At 50.0% G+C, this 17,834-nt stretch overlaps 1 protein-coding gene across 2 annotated transcripts in view; it reads left to right on the top strand.

The window, feature by feature from the left end:
- Positions 1-17,651, top strand: part of LOC110499140 (helicase SRCAP) — a 28,714-nt gene extending 11,063 nt beyond the window's left edge. The window contains exons 9-32 of one of the 2 annotated variants that reach the window (XM_036955938.1): positions 70-159; positions 355-531; positions 760-956; positions 2,428-2,605; positions 2,713-2,849; positions 3,251-3,420; positions 3,721-3,913; positions 4,127-4,263; positions 4,532-4,718; positions 4,825-5,152; positions 5,396-5,617; positions 5,788-5,952; positions 6,130-6,279; positions 6,410-6,916; positions 6,999-7,141; positions 8,415-8,725; positions 9,289-9,491; positions 9,871-10,040; positions 10,285-10,481; positions 10,611-10,725; positions 10,820-10,945; positions 11,247-11,429; positions 11,529-11,612; positions 11,746-17,651. In XM_036955938.1, coding sequence (XP_036811833.1) covers positions 70-159; positions 355-531; positions 760-956; positions 2,428-2,605; positions 2,713-2,849; positions 3,251-3,420; positions 3,721-3,913; positions 4,127-4,263; positions 4,532-4,718; positions 4,825-5,152; positions 5,396-5,617; positions 5,788-5,952; positions 6,130-6,279; positions 6,410-6,916; positions 6,999-7,141; positions 8,415-8,725; positions 9,289-9,491; positions 9,871-10,040; positions 10,285-10,481; positions 10,611-10,725; positions 10,820-10,945; positions 11,247-11,429; positions 11,529-11,612; positions 11,746-16,110 — 8,735 coding nt within the window. In that variant the 3' untranslated portion in view covers positions 16,111-17,651. Of the gene's footprint in view, positions 1-69; positions 160-354; positions 532-759; positions 957-2,427; positions 2,606-2,712; positions 2,850-3,250; positions 3,421-3,720; positions 3,914-4,126; positions 4,264-4,531; positions 4,719-4,824; positions 5,153-5,395; positions 5,618-5,787; positions 5,953-6,117; positions 6,280-6,409; positions 6,917-6,998; positions 7,142-8,414; positions 8,726-9,288; positions 9,492-9,870; positions 10,041-10,284; positions 10,482-10,610; positions 10,726-10,819; positions 10,946-11,246; positions 11,430-11,528; positions 11,613-11,745 lie in introns of both variants that reach the window. The other variant, XM_036955937.1, reaches the window with a different exon arrangement.
- Positions 17,652-17,834: the final 183 nt, after the last annotated feature.

Genomic DNA, 17,834 nt, shown 5'->3' with positions numbered 1-17,834 from the left:
CTCACTTGTCAATATATTGAGTTGGTTGTGAGTATTGTGTAATTATTTGTCCCTGTCTGTGGTGCTCAGCTGAAGATGAGGAGGACACCATCGCAGCCCAAGAGGTGGTGGAGGGGGAAGCAGATCACGCGGGCGAGCTGGATGACTTGGCCAAAGAAGGTAACCTCCCACACTACTAAAATAGTATAACAGCTGTATCTGCTGCACAGATGTTGAGTCCAATGTGCTGTCTAGTTGTTTTTAAGCTATTGTCATTACAAGCTCCACAAGTCACTTTTCTACTCCTATCTGTTGTCATGACGTCCATTATTCAAGACCATTCTAAACTTCATTTTCTTCCAATTCCCCTCCCAGGTGACATGACTGTGGAGGAGCTGCTGGAGAAGTACAAAGGAGCGTATGCCTCTGATTTCGAGGAGCCCTCGGCATCCGACTCTCCTGCCAGCTCCGATGAGTCTGAAAATTCTGTAGACGAGCAAGAGGAGAGCGAGGAAGACAAAAGTGACGTGGAAAGCAACATCACCACCTCAGGTACTGCCCACTGTAACAAAACAGAACATCTTTGCTCTCTAACCTAGTGAAAACTCTACGAAGCTTCACACTGAGCTTTCAGATTGAATTGATACTGTAGATGAACCTACAAACCAAAAACCAACTTTTCCCAGGGACTTATGGATTAGACTGTCAGGCTAGTGCATTTGTCTTGATTTTATACCATGCTCACTGCATTACCCCTCTTCTCACCTAATCACTCACCAGATAATGAGGACAGTGGTGAGGAAGAGGTCATTGACAATGATGAAGATGAGTGCGACGAGGGGATGGAAATCCTGCTGAAGGAGGGTGACCACAGTCCCCCTCTCCCAACCGGCCCGCGGCCCAAGAAGGAGATCAGCCACATTGCTGCTACTGCAGAGAGCCTGCAACCCAAAGGCTACACCCTAGCCACAACCAAGGTGGGTAACCCATGCCCTACAACACTGGCCAGATGATCGAACAAGGATCCTTTGCTATTAGTTTGTAGTTGACTTAAGGGAAAGGTTAATATTGTTCCATTCATTCCGTTCTAGCCATTACAATAAGCCTGTCCTCCAATAGCAAAATACACTACATGACCAAAAGTATGTAGACACCTGCTTGTCGAACATCTCATTCCAAAATCATGGATGTTAATATGGAGTTGGTTCCATATTTAAAAAAAATGTGCACATTGATAAAATATTCTAAACATAAATAACTTATTTGTATAAGTATTCAGATCATTTTCTATGACACTCAAAATTGAGCTCAGGTGCATCCTGTTTCTATTGATCATCCTTGATGTTTCTACAACATGATTGGTAAATTCAATTGATTGGACATGACTTGGAAAGGCACACACCTGTCTATGTAAGGTCCCACAGATGACAGTGCGTGTCAGAGCAAAAACCAAGCCATGAGGTCGAAGGAATTGTCTGTAGAGCTCTGAGACAGGATTGGGTCGAGGCACATTGGCGGTCCCCAAAGGGCACAGTGGCCTCCATCATTCTTAAATGGAAGACGCTTGAAACCACCAAGACTCTTCCTAGAGCTGGCTGCCCAGCCAATCTGAGCAATCAGGGGAGAAGGGCCTTGGTCAGGGAGGTGGTCTATGGTCTCTCTGACAGAGCTCCAGAGTTCCTCTGTGGAGATGGGAGAACCCTCCAGAAGGACAACCATCTCTGCAGCACTCCACTAATCAGGCCTTTATGGTAGAGTGGCCAGACGGAAGCCACTCCACAGTAAAAGGCACATGACAGCCTGCTTGGAGTTTGCCAAAAGGCACCTAAAGGACTCTCAGACCATGAGAAACAAGATTCTCTGGTCAGATGAAACCAAGATTAAACTCTTTGGCCTGAATGCCAACCATCATGTCTGGAGGAAAGCTGGCACCATTCCTACGGTGAAGCATGGTGTGTGGCAGCATCATGCTGTGAGGATGTTTTTCAGCGGGAGGGACTGGGAGACTAGTCAGGATCGAGGGGAAATATGAACGGAGCGAAGTACAGAGTGATCCTTGATGAAAACCTGCTCCAGAGTGCTCAGGACCTCAGACTGGGGTGAAGGTTCACCTTCCAACAGGACAACGACCCTAAGCATATAGCCAAGACAACATAAGAGTGGCTTCGGGACAAGTCTCTGAATATCCTTGAGTGGCCAAGCCAGAGCCCGGACTTGAACCCGATCTAACATCTCTGGAGAGACCTGAAAATAGGCTGTGCAGATATGCTCCCCATCCAACCTCACAGAGCTTTGAGAGGATCTGCAGAGAAGAATTTAGAGTCAAACCCAAGTACTGAGTAAAGGATCTGAATACTTAATGGGATATTAATTATTTTTTTTTAAATATACTTTTGCTAACATTTCTAAAAACCTGTTTTTGCTTTATTGTTTGTTCTTCGTCAATAGGTTAAGACTCCCATTCCGTTCTTGCTGGTGGGCCAGCTGCGTGAGTATCAGCACATCGGCCTGGACTGGCTGGTCACCATGTACGAGAAGAAGCTCAACGGCATCCTGGCTGACGAGATGGGCCTGGGGAAGACCATCCAGACGATCGCCTTGCTAGCTCACCTTGCCTGTGAGAAGGGTAAGACATTGAGTCATTCATACACTAACATTTCAACGTTTTACCAGGACAATAGAAGAGATGTACACAACCTATATATCGGACACTAAATCAAGTTGGTTGTTCAGGTAACTGGGGGCCCCATCTTATTATCGTGCCAACCAGTGTGATGCTGAATTGGGAGATGGAGCTGAAGCGCTGGTGTCCTGGATTCAAAATCCTCACTTATTACGGCAGTCAGAAGGAGAGGAAACTCAAGAGACAGGTAAACAATCACCAAATCCCCTCGTAAATGGATACAAATCGTCACTGGCACTTACTAACTCGGGCCTATCGCTCCTCACGATGACCCCTCTCCAGCGCGCTCTGTTCTGGGCAGTCCTCTCCATCTTGTTTCACCCTTTGCCGATTTTTCTAATTGTCTGCCTTAAACTCCTGCCTCCAGGTATTTCTTTGGCAACCTCTTATCCTTTTCCCTTGCGAGTTCCAAAATAATCTTCACTGGCGCTGCCTCATCTCCTTTCTGGTGCTCCGTGTCTCATTCCAACTGAACAAAAAGTCAGCCTTGCATACTGAAGTGGATAAAAGCCCTGGCCCACTTGAAGTGGATCAATTCAAGTGCCAGATCCTTTCGATAAGCTAATAAAAACGTCCTCTTTTTTTCAGGGTTGGACCAAGCCCAACGCCTTCCATGTGTGCATCACCTCCTACAAGCTGGTGCTGCAGGACCACCAGGCCTTCCGTCGCAAGTCCTGGCGCTACCTCATCCTGGATGAGGCCCAGAACATCAAGAACTTCAAGTCCCAGCGCTGGCAGAGCCTGCTCAATTTCAACAGGTCCGCACTAAGGGAGGAGGGAGGAGATGGTTATAGATGGCCAGTATAACTGTTGCCATTGAACATCATAATCCTAATTTATGAATGAATGAATAATAATAATAACACAAAGGATTCTTATAGCGTTTTCTAAAAACCTTCAGACAAGTGCTTCCATTTCTCTGCATTCTTCCTTTACTAATAGCAGTCAAAATTATGACAACAAAAGCTGAAAGTTCTTTGTCCAGTAGAATACAAAAATCTTTAGTCGCAACCTCTGGTCATTATAACGTCTTCTATGGGCTTTTTTCCTGGCCCCAGTCAAAGGCGCCTGCTCTTGACGGGAACCCCGCTGCAGAACAGCCTGATGGAGCTGTGGTCCCTGATGCACTTCCTCATGCCCCACGTCTTCCAGTCTCACCGGGAGTTTAAGGAGTGGTTCTCCAACCCACTCACCGGCATGATCGAGGGCAGCCAGGAGTACAATGAGGGCCTGGTCAAGAGGTTACATAAGGTAAGAAGTCAGGCTGCCGTAGATGGAGGAACACGCAGGTGGTCAAGGGGGGGTGGATTGGTCTGAATATTTAGGAGGGTCCAGATTATCTGTTAAATAAGAATGTACTATTTATCACCATGAACTGTTTTAGATGTTTGTGCTCATTTGATATGTTTTGAAATATATTCTGTTCCCTAACCCATATCACCACTTTTGGTTTTTCCCTTCCAGGTGCTCAGGCCGTTTCTGTTGAGGAGACTCAAGGTGGATGTGGAGAAGCAGATGCCTAAAAAATATGAGCATGTGGTGCGCTGCCGTCTGTCCAAGAGACAGCGCTTCCTCTACGATGACTTCATGGCACAGGCCTCGTAAGTATCTATAGACAAGGGTGTTACTGGAAGCAAATTAATGCATTGCAGGAGGGCTCATTGGTTTGAAAATCTGCCAGTAATTAGCTAATGACCTGTGCAGTCCTATTTCTAACATTTCCCAGAATGTTTTTACATCTATGATGTTGTACTTTTAAACAGCTACTGTTGCTTAGATCATCTACAAGTTAGCATTGTATAGGAATTCCCCTTTTCTTTTTCGTCATCTCACTGTATTTCTCTCCCTTTCTATCGCTCTCTCTCTTAGCACCCGGGAAACGCTGGCCAGCGGTCACTTCATGTCTGTGATCAACATCTTGATGCAGCTCCGTAAAGTGTGTAACCACCCCAACCTGTTTGACCCGCGGCCCATCCACTCCCCCTTCTTCACCAAGCCCATTGTCTTCCACACGGCCTCCCTGGTTCAGAGAGCCCTGGAGATCTCCCCATTCAAGGTTAGTGTGTGTGTATGCACATATAAACATTTTAGATGCATATAAAATGCATTTTATATGTATCTAAACCTCCATAACCGAACCCCTCCACTCCTCTGTCCCTCAGCGCGGTGACCTGTCTTTGTTTGACCTGGTGGGTCTAGAGGGCAGCGTGTCCAGGTACAAGGCCGACGTGTTTCTGCCCCGACGGAAGGTTAGCCGCCAGCTGATCCAGGAGGTCATGGAGTCCCCCGACCCTCCTCCCCGCCCCAAACCTGTCCGTATGAAGGTCAACAGGATGTTCCAGCCCTTACCTAAGGCTGATGGTTGCACAGTGCTGGTGGTGAACAACCCTCGGCTCACCTGCCCGGTCACCCCTGCTGCTCAGGCCCCAAGGCCCCGTCTCATCCAGGATGTGACCCCAACCCTCACCCCTTCACCTCTAGTCCAACAAGGTTAGTACTAAATAGCATGGATTTAGAAGTAAATAATACATGAATAGTTGCTGATTTGACATTGAAAAGATCAACACGATCCAAGTGTTTTTTTCCCCCCCGTTTTTTTTCCCGATTTTAACATTTATTCCGTTCAACGTTTCTTGTGGAAACTTCTACACAGCCAGACAAACTATTGTATTCTACACAACCCAGATCTAAAGTGATCCTGTCTTCTCTTCCCTTGTTTCCATGAACCCTCAGCGGTGTATTCAGTGGCACCCACTGCCCCTTCACGCCCGCCTGTGCACCCCAGCGGCCCCTGTGCGGTGGGAACTGTCGTGAGGTCTGGCTCCCCAATGCCAGTCTTGGCTGTGCGCTCGCCCACCACCTCCTGCAACCCCGCCAGCCATTCCACCCCTACTTCCAGCAACGTCATGACCCAACGGGTTCTGCTCAGCCCAGACATGCAGGCCCGACTTCCCTGTGAGTACCTGCCATTCTCTCAAAACACTATCGGGCAACCAATGTGTGTGAACCGTGCATAAGAACAAACTGAAAATGCACTGGATTACCTTTAAAAAAAACATTTATTCCTACTGGTGAAATTACCCTCGTCAGCATTTCTTTAATGACTCTCTCTTTCTCCATCTTAGCTGGGGAGGTAGTGAGTATCGCCCACCTGGCCTCGTTGGCTGGGCGTCCTGTGTCGTCGTGCCAGGGCAGTAAGCCTGTTACCTTCCAGCTGCAGGGCAACAAGCTCACCCTGTCTGGAACCCAGCTCCACCAGGTCCCTCTGGGCCCTCCACGCCCAGTACAAGGTCCACTCAGATCCTAACAGTAACTAAAGTATCATATGAATGGCCCATGTCATAAAACTCTAGAATGTGTTGATATAGGCAGCCATCTTGGTGTTCTATTAAATTTAGTGGTACAGTATCTATCCTATACTGCGCTGACAGGAGTGTCTAAATGGGTTCTTACAGTGGGCTCCGCAGGTAACTTCATGCATCTGGTGACCAGCGGAGGGCAGCACCACCTCATCAGCCAGCCAGCCCAGGTAGCAGTGTTCAGTTCAGCCAACACCCATGCTGCCATCCCCTCTTCCGCACCCTCGGAAATCCAGCTGCCTCTCAACGCTTCTCAAGGTACAGCAGCGTCCCCCTTCAAGACTACGGTCACTGATCTGATCTTCTCTGGTTAGCCGTCTTTTACCCTGGACTTGTTTTTTAAGCGGTTCATGGGATGGTCATGTTCTTACTCGTCTTTTCTCTCCAGTGCCCTCCTCCATGGTGACCAGCTCTGGGATCGTGAAGATCGTGGTACGCCAGTCAAGTAAGGAAGGAGGAGGTGTACCCACCCTGGCAGTGCCCCCTTCTCCACGCATAGCCCCCCAGGCATCACCCTCCATACACCACCATGCCAATACCAACATTGCTCTGAGATCCCCCCTTGCACATTGCCACCCCGGACCCGCCACTGCTCAATACACCCTGGCCCCCCCTAGAACCCCTACGTCGGTCACAATTAGAACCTCTACCCCAGCCCCTCCTCGTATCCCTGCCCCTCCTCGAATCCCTATCCCAGCCCCTCCTCGAACCCCTACTCCTGCCCCCCTTCAGAACCCTACCCCATCCCCTTCTCGAATCCCTATCCCAGCCCCTCCTCAAACCCCTACTCCTGCCCCCCTTCAGAACCCTACCCCAGCCCCCAGTCAGCCTGAGCCCCCTTGCCCAGTGCTGAAGGTAGTAAAGGGGCCAGCAGAAACCAGCACAGAACAGAAAGGTGAGTTGATGAATGCAAGTCATTTGAAAACTGTTTCTGTATTTACAATCCCTGTATTGAACAAGTCACTTCTCCTCTGTAGCTCGTCTGAATTCTTTGTCAACACGTGAGGAGAGCAGCGACACTAAATCAGCCGTTCCTAAATCAGGGTCCCATGTTGGTGGATTTGTCCCCCCTCGACCTCGGGCACAACCTCGCCCACATCCTCGCTCCCCCTTCTACATGGTACTTCCACTACATCCGCTTTTTTCTTTTACTAATCTTTTTTCCCCCCCTTGCTACTTGTTTAAATCACCATGTAGGTAGTAATGAGGTTGTCATGTTTTCTAGCATATCCCACAGTAGTACTTTCTTGAGTTATGTCAGTCATCAGTCCACAGCATAATTCTTAACCTGACTCCTGTCATGTTCCTTTAAAGAGACTTCATAACTTTTTTGTATATTTTTTTGACAATGCTGTGCCGATCTGATCCCGCCTCCCACTTTAACCTTGCAACCTCATTGGACATCATTCCACCTGCCAATCAACATTGGGCAAGTTAGTTTTGCATGGCCTGGTGCTGGCACTGGGCCATGTAAAACTAACTCGCCCAATGTCCCTCAAAGTTTGGTTGTGGCTAATTCCTTGTTGTACAGACTAGTATGGCAAGAAAGCAATTGTGAGGATATAATTGTATACTTTTGGAAAAGTTTTAGCTTACTTATGTTTGCATCAAATGTCCTACTCCTTGAAAGTTGTGTAATAATTTATATATTGCATTTGCGTACGTGATAAATTATGATTGCTGAAAATCAACTGCAGTGTTGGATTGTTACATATCATGGAATGAATACCTGTCTGCATGTTTATAAGGACAGATGGCATGGAATTATTTGATTTGGATGGATGGTTGTAAAACAGAAAGGTACTTTATTTATTTTTTGAAGTAGGTGAAATTTGCAGTATACATTTCTCGAGAGTTGTTTGTGCCTGTGATTCCCGCAATATATTCCAAAATTCAAACAAAATATACAGGTGGCAGCATTTAGGAGACACATGGTGTTTCTGATTAGTTTGACAATTGTCTTCTAATGTATTTGTTTGGCTACATTACCATCAATAGCGCACATCATTTTCTGCTTGGTTTCCAGATAAATGTAGCCTATTGAAAGAGAATGATGCAAGGATGTGATTGAAGTGTTTTTGCTGTGATCAAAATAACTAATGTTAAGTGCATGTAACAAGGCAATCCCACTCATTTCAGTGCGCTCACTCACTACATGAACGAGCGTGTCTCTCATGCACTAAATTATGCCAAGTAAAAATATGATTCTGTGCCTTTTGCCGCTGGGAGAGAACTGCAGATGGTTTATTATTCATGTATGAGCCATACATTGACGCGTTGAGTCCAAAACTGGAGGTTAAAAAAAAGAACAAGGTTGTTTTCAGTCCTTTGGAGCTCCTCTTTAATTGTTTCTGTCTTGTCAACTGACAAACTGTTCCTTTCCTCCCTGTCAGTCATGGCTGGCAGACAGCCGCAAGAAGCAGCGAGACAGCCGCCTGGCCCAAATCATCCGGATCAATGACCTGCACTGCAGCGCCAAGCCCGTGTACGGCCATGAGGTGCTGGACTTCCTCACCTTCCTCCCGGGCTCCTGTCCTGCTCCGGCCCCCAGGGCCCTGGGTCAGTGGGGCCGCTCGGGCCACACCGCCTGCTTGTTCGCCCAGTCCCACAGCACCGTGGACTACTGGGACCAAAGCCGCGCCCTGAGGGAGGCCATCCACACCACTGAGGACAGGCTGCAGCTGCTCAAAGATGTGATAGAAAGGTAACAAACTGACTGCTGCTTTCGACTGTCTGGAATCACAAGACAGTCTAGATTTCACTAACACCTGTTTACATTTTTTTTTTAAACGAATCACCAAGCCTTCATTAGTTAAATCCGGTGTGTCTGTTTTCAAACACTTTCTTAAAAAAAAAAAGTTAACATTTTTTTATAAATAAATTTGACCCACTTTTTCTCCCCAATTTCGTGGTATCCAATTGTTGTAGTAGCTACTATCTTGTCTCATCGCTACAACTCCCGTACGGGCTCGGGAGAGACGAAGGTTGAAAGTCATGCGTCCTCCGATACACAACCCAACCAAGCCGCACTGCTTCTTAACACAGCGCGCATCCAACCCGGAAGCCAGCCGCACCAATGTGTCGGAGGAAACACAGTGCACCTGGCAACCTTGGTTAGCGCGCACTGCGCCCGGCCCGCCCCACGGACCTCCCGGTCGCGGCCGGTTACGACAGAGCCTGGGCGCGAACCCAGAGACTCTGATGGCACAGCGCCCTTAACTGGGAGGCCCAGTTTTCAAACACTTTTTTTCCCCCCTACTCCTCCAGGTTTACGTTTGTGATCCCACCGGTGGAGGCGCCGACCATCACCATGCACAGCTGCCACCCCCCTCCATCTCTGAGCCACAAGCAGGCCATGTTCACCTCGCTGCTCTCCTCCCAGGTGGCCCCGCTCACACGAAGTCTGCACCGCATCCAGTGCAACATGAGGACCCACTTCCCTGACCTGAGGCTGATCCAGTACGACTGCGGTGAGGCCCCACTCCTCAGACATCACACTTGTTTGTTCTATAGGACTTAACACCCTAGAGTCGATTGACACACCAGTGCGTAAATCTAAAAAATATAAATGAATATAAAATTAACACTCTATGGAAAGGGGAGACTCTCACGAGCACTAGGGTGGTCTCAAGCGCAAGGGAACTCGTCTGAAGTCGGTGCCGTTGATGTGCCAACTTATTTGGACGCAACCGAACCGTTTGGTTTACAAACTAATGTGATCCCACTGTGGAACTCGATGGTGTTCTCTGTTATGATCTATGACCCCCCACAATTGTCACGGGACTTGTCTAAAAGTGCTTTTAACTCAATACAGCCTTTGGACAATAACACTGTGGTGTGTGTGTGCAGGTAAGCTGCAGACGCTCCACACTCTGCTGCGACGGCTGAAGGAGGGCCAACACCGCGTGCTCATTTTCACCCAGATGACCCGCATGCTGGACGTGCTGGAGCAGTTCCTTGGCTACCATGGGCACATCTACCTTCGCCTGGACGGCAGCACCCGTGTCGAGCAGAGACAGGTGAGTGGCGCTGTGACTCCTGAGCTCTACGGGATTCTGTTGTTGTGTTGGTCTTCAGCAACTGTCAGTAGGAGTCAATTCCATTCCCGAAGGAATTTTCCGGCTATTCGGTTTCTTGAGTTGAATGGAATTGACCCAGAGTTCAACACTGTGCTGAAACTGCTAACGGATGCTGACTGTCGGTTGAAAACCAAAAACATTTGTTTTCTCCTGTGTCAATCATACATCTTTCTCTCCCTCTCAGTCCCTGATGGATCGCTTCAACGCTGACCGCCGCATCTTCTGCTTCATCCTGTCCACGCGTAGCGGCGGCGTGGGGGTGAACCTCACGGGCGCTGACACGGTGGTGTTCTACGACAGTGACTGGAACCCCACCATGGACGCCCAGGCCCAGGACCGCTGCCACCGCATCGGACAGACCCGCGACGTCCACATCTACAGGTGCCCAGTTGAAACCCTCCCCTGAAAGTCTCCAGAAACAGCATGAGCTGTCCGCGTACTTCGACTCCGAAGGTATGACAATGTGTTGAACGTCTGGTGTGACTATTCTCACCCCCCACACCCTTTCAGGCTGATCAGTGAGCGCACGGTGGAGGAGAACATCCTGAAGAAGGCCAACCAGAAGAGGATGCTGGGAGACATGGCGATCGAAGGAGGCAACTTCACCACTGCTTTCTTCAGACAGGTACGTCTCCACTGACACTGGTCTTTGACGTCGTCCATTTGCTCCGACTTGAGGGCAGTTCAAAAACGAACTACGTTCCTCTCTCTCCTCTCAGCAAACCATCAGGGAACTATTTGATGTGACGGAGGGGGAGAAGAAGGAAATGATTGTGGAGCTCTCTGTGCCCCAGCCTGAGGAAGAGGAGACTGTCAACAAACAGAGCACCACCATCCTGGAGCAGGTCAGTCACAACCAACACACTGGCAATAACAGGATGTATAGGAGGTTTACTGTTGTGTTCAGAGCAGGTGTCTCTCAGACCATAGACGCCTGTTTATACCACAACATACAGCAGCAGGACTCTGGAAGAGACCCAGAGACTACCACCTGAGTGTTTGGATCAGCACGGACTCATACGAACAAGCTTTGAAAATACAATGAATAAACTTGAGGTCAAATGATTGTGTTATTTAAGTCAGCAAACATCAATCTTACTCCAGGTGGCACTGTTCCCATGAACTCATTTTCTCTCTCTGCCACAGGCCCTGTGTCGTGCCGAGGATGAGGAGGACATAGTGGCCGCCTCCCAAGCCAAAGCAGAGCAGGTAGCTGAACTGGCAGAGTTCAACGAGGCCATCCCATTGGACGAGGCTGGTGAAGGGAGGGACCCAGAAGAGGAAGAGCTCTCCAAGGCCGAGCAGGAGATAGCGGCTCTTGTGGAGCAGGTGATTGTTGCTCAATATCTCTGTTTTTGGCCTATCCCATCTGTTATTTGACGATGTGGAGCAAATCTGACCGCCTGTCTTTTTCCCCCCACGTCTCAGCTAACACCTATAGAACGCTATGCTATGAACTTCCTAGAGGATTCACTGGAGGATGTGTGCAAGGAGGAATTAAAGCAAGCCGAGGTAAGATTGCTATTTCTCAGTGCATTTAAGAGAGCTTGACATGTGTCCATGTTTAATTGGTTCACCCTATTACAGACCTGAGTTAAAATAAAAATCACTAGCGGCTGCCAATCTCTCTGCTCTGTGTTTACAGGAGCAGGTGGAGGCTGCCAGGAAGGGGCTGGACCAGGCAAAGGAGGAGGGCCTGAAGCTGCAAGCAGGCTCCTCAGACAACGACGACGAGGACTTCTCATCACAGCCAGTAGAGGAGCCCTCCACTCCCGGGTCGGGCCGCCGCCCACGCAAACACAAAGAGAAAGGCGCCCCCTCCACCAGGACCAGCGGCAGGCTCCGAGGGACCACGGCCTCCCCAGAGCCCGACACCCCAACTTCCATCCCCAGAGAAGTGCCTGAAAAACTCCGCTCTGCTCTGAGAGGACGAGGGGGGACCAAAGACACCACCACCCTGGCTCACACAGAGCACCCAAGGGTCCACACCACCTCATCAAGGCTCCAGGAATCTGCCAAACCTGCAGCGACAACCACGGCCTCTCCTCGAGGCTCCAGTCTCATATCAGGGGCGGCAGCGCCACTTCTCCGGACCCAGTCCCACTCCAGTTCAGTGCCTTCCACTGCCACCAGTCCTCCAGCTGGGAAACCACTGACACAACCAGGGGAGTCGGACACTGAGTCACCCAGGAGGGAGCAGGGAGTGTGTGTCTCCTCGGATTCCATGTGTCCGGTGGACCACCAGTCATACTCTGCCCAGGCCAGGGGTTATGACAGCAGGGACCAGAAGTCCCTGTCTCCCCCCTTGGTGTGCTCTCTCTCCCGGTCGCCACGCAAGCGCCAGTCTGCCGACGGGGAGGTCCTGCTAGGCCTCCCGGAACATTCCCCATCGGCCAAGGTCCTGCGGAAGCTCCCTGGTCGCCTGGTGACAGTGGTGGAGGACAAGGAGCCCAGGAAGAGGAGGAGAGGCAGCGGAACGGGAGGAGGCTCATCAGAGGAGACGGAGCACGCAGAGTCGGGCCGAGGCTCAGACGTTCCAAGCGGAGACGCTACATCCCAGGCCCCTGACAAAACCAACCAGTCCCCCAAAGAGAGCGAGAAAGGGACGGCCTCAAAATACTCCTCAAAGATCACCAAGCTCCCAGAGGACCCTTTAAGACACACCCATCCTCCCAGAAACTACCCTCCTTACTCCCCACCCCACCACTCCCCTGATATGCCGGTGCTGAGGAACCTGCCGGTGCGGCGGCGGCTTGAGAGTGAGTCTCGCGTGGCGGCCCAGTTAGGAGAGCAGGGTCTGGGCCGAGGGAGAGGAGGGAACTACCACAGGAAAATGGACACTCAGCCAGGAAATGAAGGCACCGCGTCCTCGGGCACTAATGTTGCTAACTCGACCCCACCGTTGAAACGAAAGAGGGGCCGACCCCCCAAGACTCCCCTCAGGGTGGTGGAACCCCAGCCAGAGCATCTATCCCCTCCCCACCCTAACTTACCAAGTGAGGAGGGGAGCCCCCCCTTCTCCGCAAAACGCAAGAGAGGTCGTCCCCGCAAAAACTTTGGGTGCAAAAATGCAGTGGGTGCAGGAAAGAACTCAAACGCCCCCACTGCCAGCACCACCAGCCAAGCTAGTTCCCTGTCTGACACTGCTGCTGCAGACACAGAGCCACTAGCCCAGTCTGCCCCCTCTAAGCCTCAAACTGTGGCCACCTCTGCTGTCTGCACCAGCCAAGCCTCTCCGTCTACCAAAGCTGAGGACTCCACCGCAACATTAAAAGCAGACACTAAGACTGAGTTCCCTACCACAACCCCAACTGCTATCCTTGCGACAAGCCCAGCTCAAGTCCTTACCATAACTGCTATTCCTGCGCCAAGCCGAACTCAAGTTCCCACCTCAATTCCAATCTCTGTCTCCACCTCAAACTCAACCTCTGTTCCTGCCTCAAGCTCACCCACAGTATCCACATCGAGGATGACCTTTGGTCATGCCTCAAGGTCAACCTCTGGTCCCATCCGAATTCCAACCGCAGTCCTCACTTCAACACTGGCCCAATTCCTCACTTCAAGACCTAGAGTCACCACTTCACCGCCAGTCTCCACTTCTTCATCAATCTCCACAACAACTGCCACACAAATCTTCACCCCTACCCCCAACAAGATTTCCACTCCTCCCCTTGCCCAAATCACTATCCCTACTCCAGCTCTAGCCCAAATTGCCACATCAGCCTCTACCACACCAACATTCACACATGTGAAACCAACCCTTACTCCGGTCTCTTCCACAGTTGTCACAACTAATCTACCAACACTTAGTAAACCCACCACAACCTCAATCGCAAATCTAACCACAATTTCCACACCAACCCCACCCAGCATTGTCACCACCGTTACACCAGCCCCAACCACAGCAGCTCCTGCCACAATCTCCATACCAACTTCTACCAAAATCACCACCACAACCCCCACACCAGGCCCTACGCCAACCATCACGTCAACTGCTACACCAGACCCTACCACAACGGTCACAAATGTCAAACTAACTCACACACCAGTCCCTACCACGATCAACACAACCTCTGTTCCAATTCCCAACACTATCCCCACAGCAGCCCCAACCAGAATTGTCACCACCGTTACAGCAGCTCCTGCCACAACCTCCATAACAACTTCTACCAAAATCACCCCCACATCAACCATCACATCAACTGCTACACCAGATCCTACCACAACCGTCAAACCAACCCACACACCAGTCCCTACCACGATCACCACAACCTCTGTTCCAATTCTCAACACCATCCCCACAGCAACCACAACCAGAACTGTCACCACTGTTACTGCAGCCACTACCACAACACCAAACCCCACCCCTTCCCAAGTACCCACCACCATCACCACCAAAATCCACACCCAGATATCCACGCCAAGTTCAACACAAGTACCCCCCCGAGCCCAAATTCCTGTTACGTCCAGCATCTCCACTGCTGTGGCTGTCACCGAGAACCAGGCTTTGGAGCCTGCTCCAGTGGAGACTGCCCATAACAGAGACTCCGAGAAGATAACAGACATGGAGGTAGAAGAGGATGGAGAAGAGGAGATTAGTGACTCTCAACCGAAAAAGAGGAAAGTGGAGAATTCTGAAGCCAAAGACACTGTCCCAGAGGCCCCAGTGGCTCCTCGGCCAGAAGAAACTGATAAACAGAAGGTAGAGGAGAGCGTCGGCGACGACAGAGCCACCAGCAAGAAGAGGCCTCTCAGTCGCCAGAGCAGTCAAGAGTCTGTCCGCTCCTCCTCTCCTTCCTCTGTGTGTTCCACATCCACTCCCACACGGTCAGCCCAACACAAGAAGGCTGCAGAGAAGAGGGCACCTGCCAAGAAGATGCGAGGGGAGGTTTCCTCTGACCCAGAGAAGGGGGAGGGAAAGGCAGAGAAAGATTTTACCAATGCTACTCAGAGGAAGCAGTCCAGGTCCTCCTCTTCAGACTCTGACACCTCTGAAACTAGGAAGGAGCGCCTCCTCACCCGCTCAGCCCAGAGCCGACAGGAGACCGAGGGGGATGGAAGACCCGCCAGGAGCTCTGAACGTGTGGGCAGGAATGTGTCCAACAACACCGGTACTGATGAGTCTGGCAGCCAGACATCCTCTGTGAGAGTCACCCGGAAATCTTCTGTTCCTCAGCCCACCCCAGATAGAAAACCCCAGTCCAACAGTGTGCCCTCTAGCCAGCCAGAGGTCCTAGGGAAGAGGTGTTCAGCCCTGAACGCTGCAGCCAAACTCCTTGCCATGCGAGGCAGGATCGACACCCCTGGCAGCAGGAAAGACCCTGCGGCTAAGACCAGTGGGCAGAATGCCACTTCTCCTGCTTCCTCTGACAAGAACCAGAAGTCCAAATCTAAAAGTGCACCAGCCACTCCGCCAACCAACTGCAACAACAAAGTAGGAAGCAGCAAGACAATCCCAACCCAGTCAAGCCGCACCGCTGCACGCTCCACCCGCCAGTGTCCTGGTCCCCTCATCCCGGCCTTGGAGACGAACAGCAAGAGGGGGAGCAAAAAGGAGGAGAAGGAAAAGAAGAAGCCCTCCGAGGGAAAGGAGGAGGGTGAGCGGGAGACGCGCTCGTCCAGGGGCCACAGTGCATGCAGCAGCATGAGTAGCGATGGTGGTGGAGGCAGGAGCCAGAGCAGCAGCAGTAGCCTCAGCTCCCAGAGCACCGGGCCCAGGCGCAACCACTCACGAGCACCCTCCTCCGGCAGTGAACGTGAACGCAGCACCGAGAGGGGCAGGAGGCGCAGCCACAGGAAGGAAGGAGAGGGCCGTGGGAGGGAGACCCGGAAGGAAAGAAAGGAGAGGCACGCCCAGAAGCGGGAGAGGCTTTCCCAGGAAGGGAACGCCGGCTCGGGAGAGGGCACCCCGGACAGGGTGCTGCGCAGCGTGGCGGCTATGGCAGCGGCTCAGGCCCGCACACCAGCCGCTAACACCCGCTCCTCCTCCGCCCAACACAACAAGACATGATGGGAGGACTAGAGATGAGGAGTGAGGGATTCTGACTGGAAAAATAGAGGGGTAGGTTGTAACAGAGGAGAAATGACCTCTAAAGTTGCTGCTTTGTCTACACTGACAGACCAGAGCAGAACAATGAGTGTTGTGCAGGTCAGTGACCTCTCTCCCTCTTGGGCCCCTCTCCCCCCCAACCCACATTAAAGCTGGTCTCCTCTCCAGTTCAGCCATCATCAACTGGGGGAAAGGCTCAGGGATGCCAGACTGTGTGCAAAGAGAAAGGTGGCACCATGGTAGTGCCATTCCAGAGGTGAGGTGTTGCTAGTCCTGAAGGTGTCACTTCATGCAGACAGTGACTTGACTGTGGGGACTTTGTTGCGAGTGAGTAAATTGTTAGTTCACACTATGTACTGTAAAACATTTAAAAAGACTGGAATACTAAGAGATGTATGTGTCTGAGAGAGGTTTAAATTGTGCCCTATGTACAGAGTTTATTCGCTGCCAGGGTTATTGATTCAAAATAAGCTTGTGAGTGACAGTTGTATCGTAAGATGAAGGTTTTAGACAGTTGGGTTCTGGACATATTGTCAACTGTTCTGTTTCCAGTCAGCTGATAAGTGATGGATATTTTATGGTTTCTTCCAGGGAAATGGGAAGAGAGCAGATCTGTAAATGTGATCTTTGCTGCACTATGCTGGAGTTGGTCTTTGCTTGGGCCTCCCTATCTTGTGATTTTCTGCCCACCTTTTTAAATCCAGCCTGCATTTTTTTATTTGCACATCAGACATGTTGTCCTCAGCATAATTTGAGTGCATCGTTGTGTAGTATTTTATTACATTAATTTCAATCAAAATACTACTATGTTCCTGGTACCTCACACAATGCATCTTTCAAGCTCTAAATATGTATGTCTTTCTTGAGCTTCTGCATCTTGAAGATAGTACTTATTTTGCTTACTGGCAATGCAGAAACAGGAGCAGAACTTTGATTTAATTCTCCTCACCTTTCCAAAGTCAGTCAGACATTATGGTCAACGTCATGAAGTTGATCTAAAAGGGGATTGAATCCTTGTGAATAAAATTAGTGCCTATTAGGCCGAGCAGGTGGACGGAGATCCCAGTTTGCCTTGTCAAGTACCTGACGTTGGGGTGTCGTCATTAGTACAAAACAAATATTTAAAAAATCCACCTTCTGTAAATCACAAGTAAAGCACCCTATGCATCAGTGCTATCAAATTCTATATCATTTTTTACTATTGTCATTTCTTCATTGCACCTCTTTCATGTAAGTACTTGGACAAAACATGTGAATAAAACACTGGTACAGTTCCAGGTGGCTCTATATATTGTCAATTTACTTTGAGGACTTGCATTTGGAAAAACAATTTTTGGGCAGGGTGCTGTTTTGAGTGAATGGGTGGGTGGAATATGGTAATGGTCTTATTTTGTTATCTTGATGTCTTTCATTTGTTACATTCCTCTGTTCCCTTGTAATTCCACATTGTTTTACTTGAAAGATTAATAGACAATGAGTTGAATAAAAAGACCAAAAATGTATTGGGTGTTTGGATGTCTTACTACCTACCTTAGTTGAATCAACTGACTAATTTATGGAAAACAGCATCTGCTAAATGACTAAAGTGGAAATGTGCTTATATTATACATCTCATTAGGTGTCATGCAGGATTTGTTGTAAGATTAATATTGCTGGTTGGAATGTAGGCATATGGGGCAAATGTA

The sequence above is a fragment of the Oncorhynchus mykiss genome, chromosome 20 (genome assembly GCF_013265735.2).
Source record: "Oncorhynchus mykiss isolate Arlee chromosome 20, USDA_OmykA_1.1, whole genome shotgun sequence".
NCBI lineage: Eukaryota > Metazoa > Chordata > Actinopteri > Salmoniformes > Salmonidae > Oncorhynchus > Oncorhynchus mykiss.
Note: the sequence above shows the minus strand (reverse complement) of the source record. Positions and strands in the feature narration are given on the sequence as shown.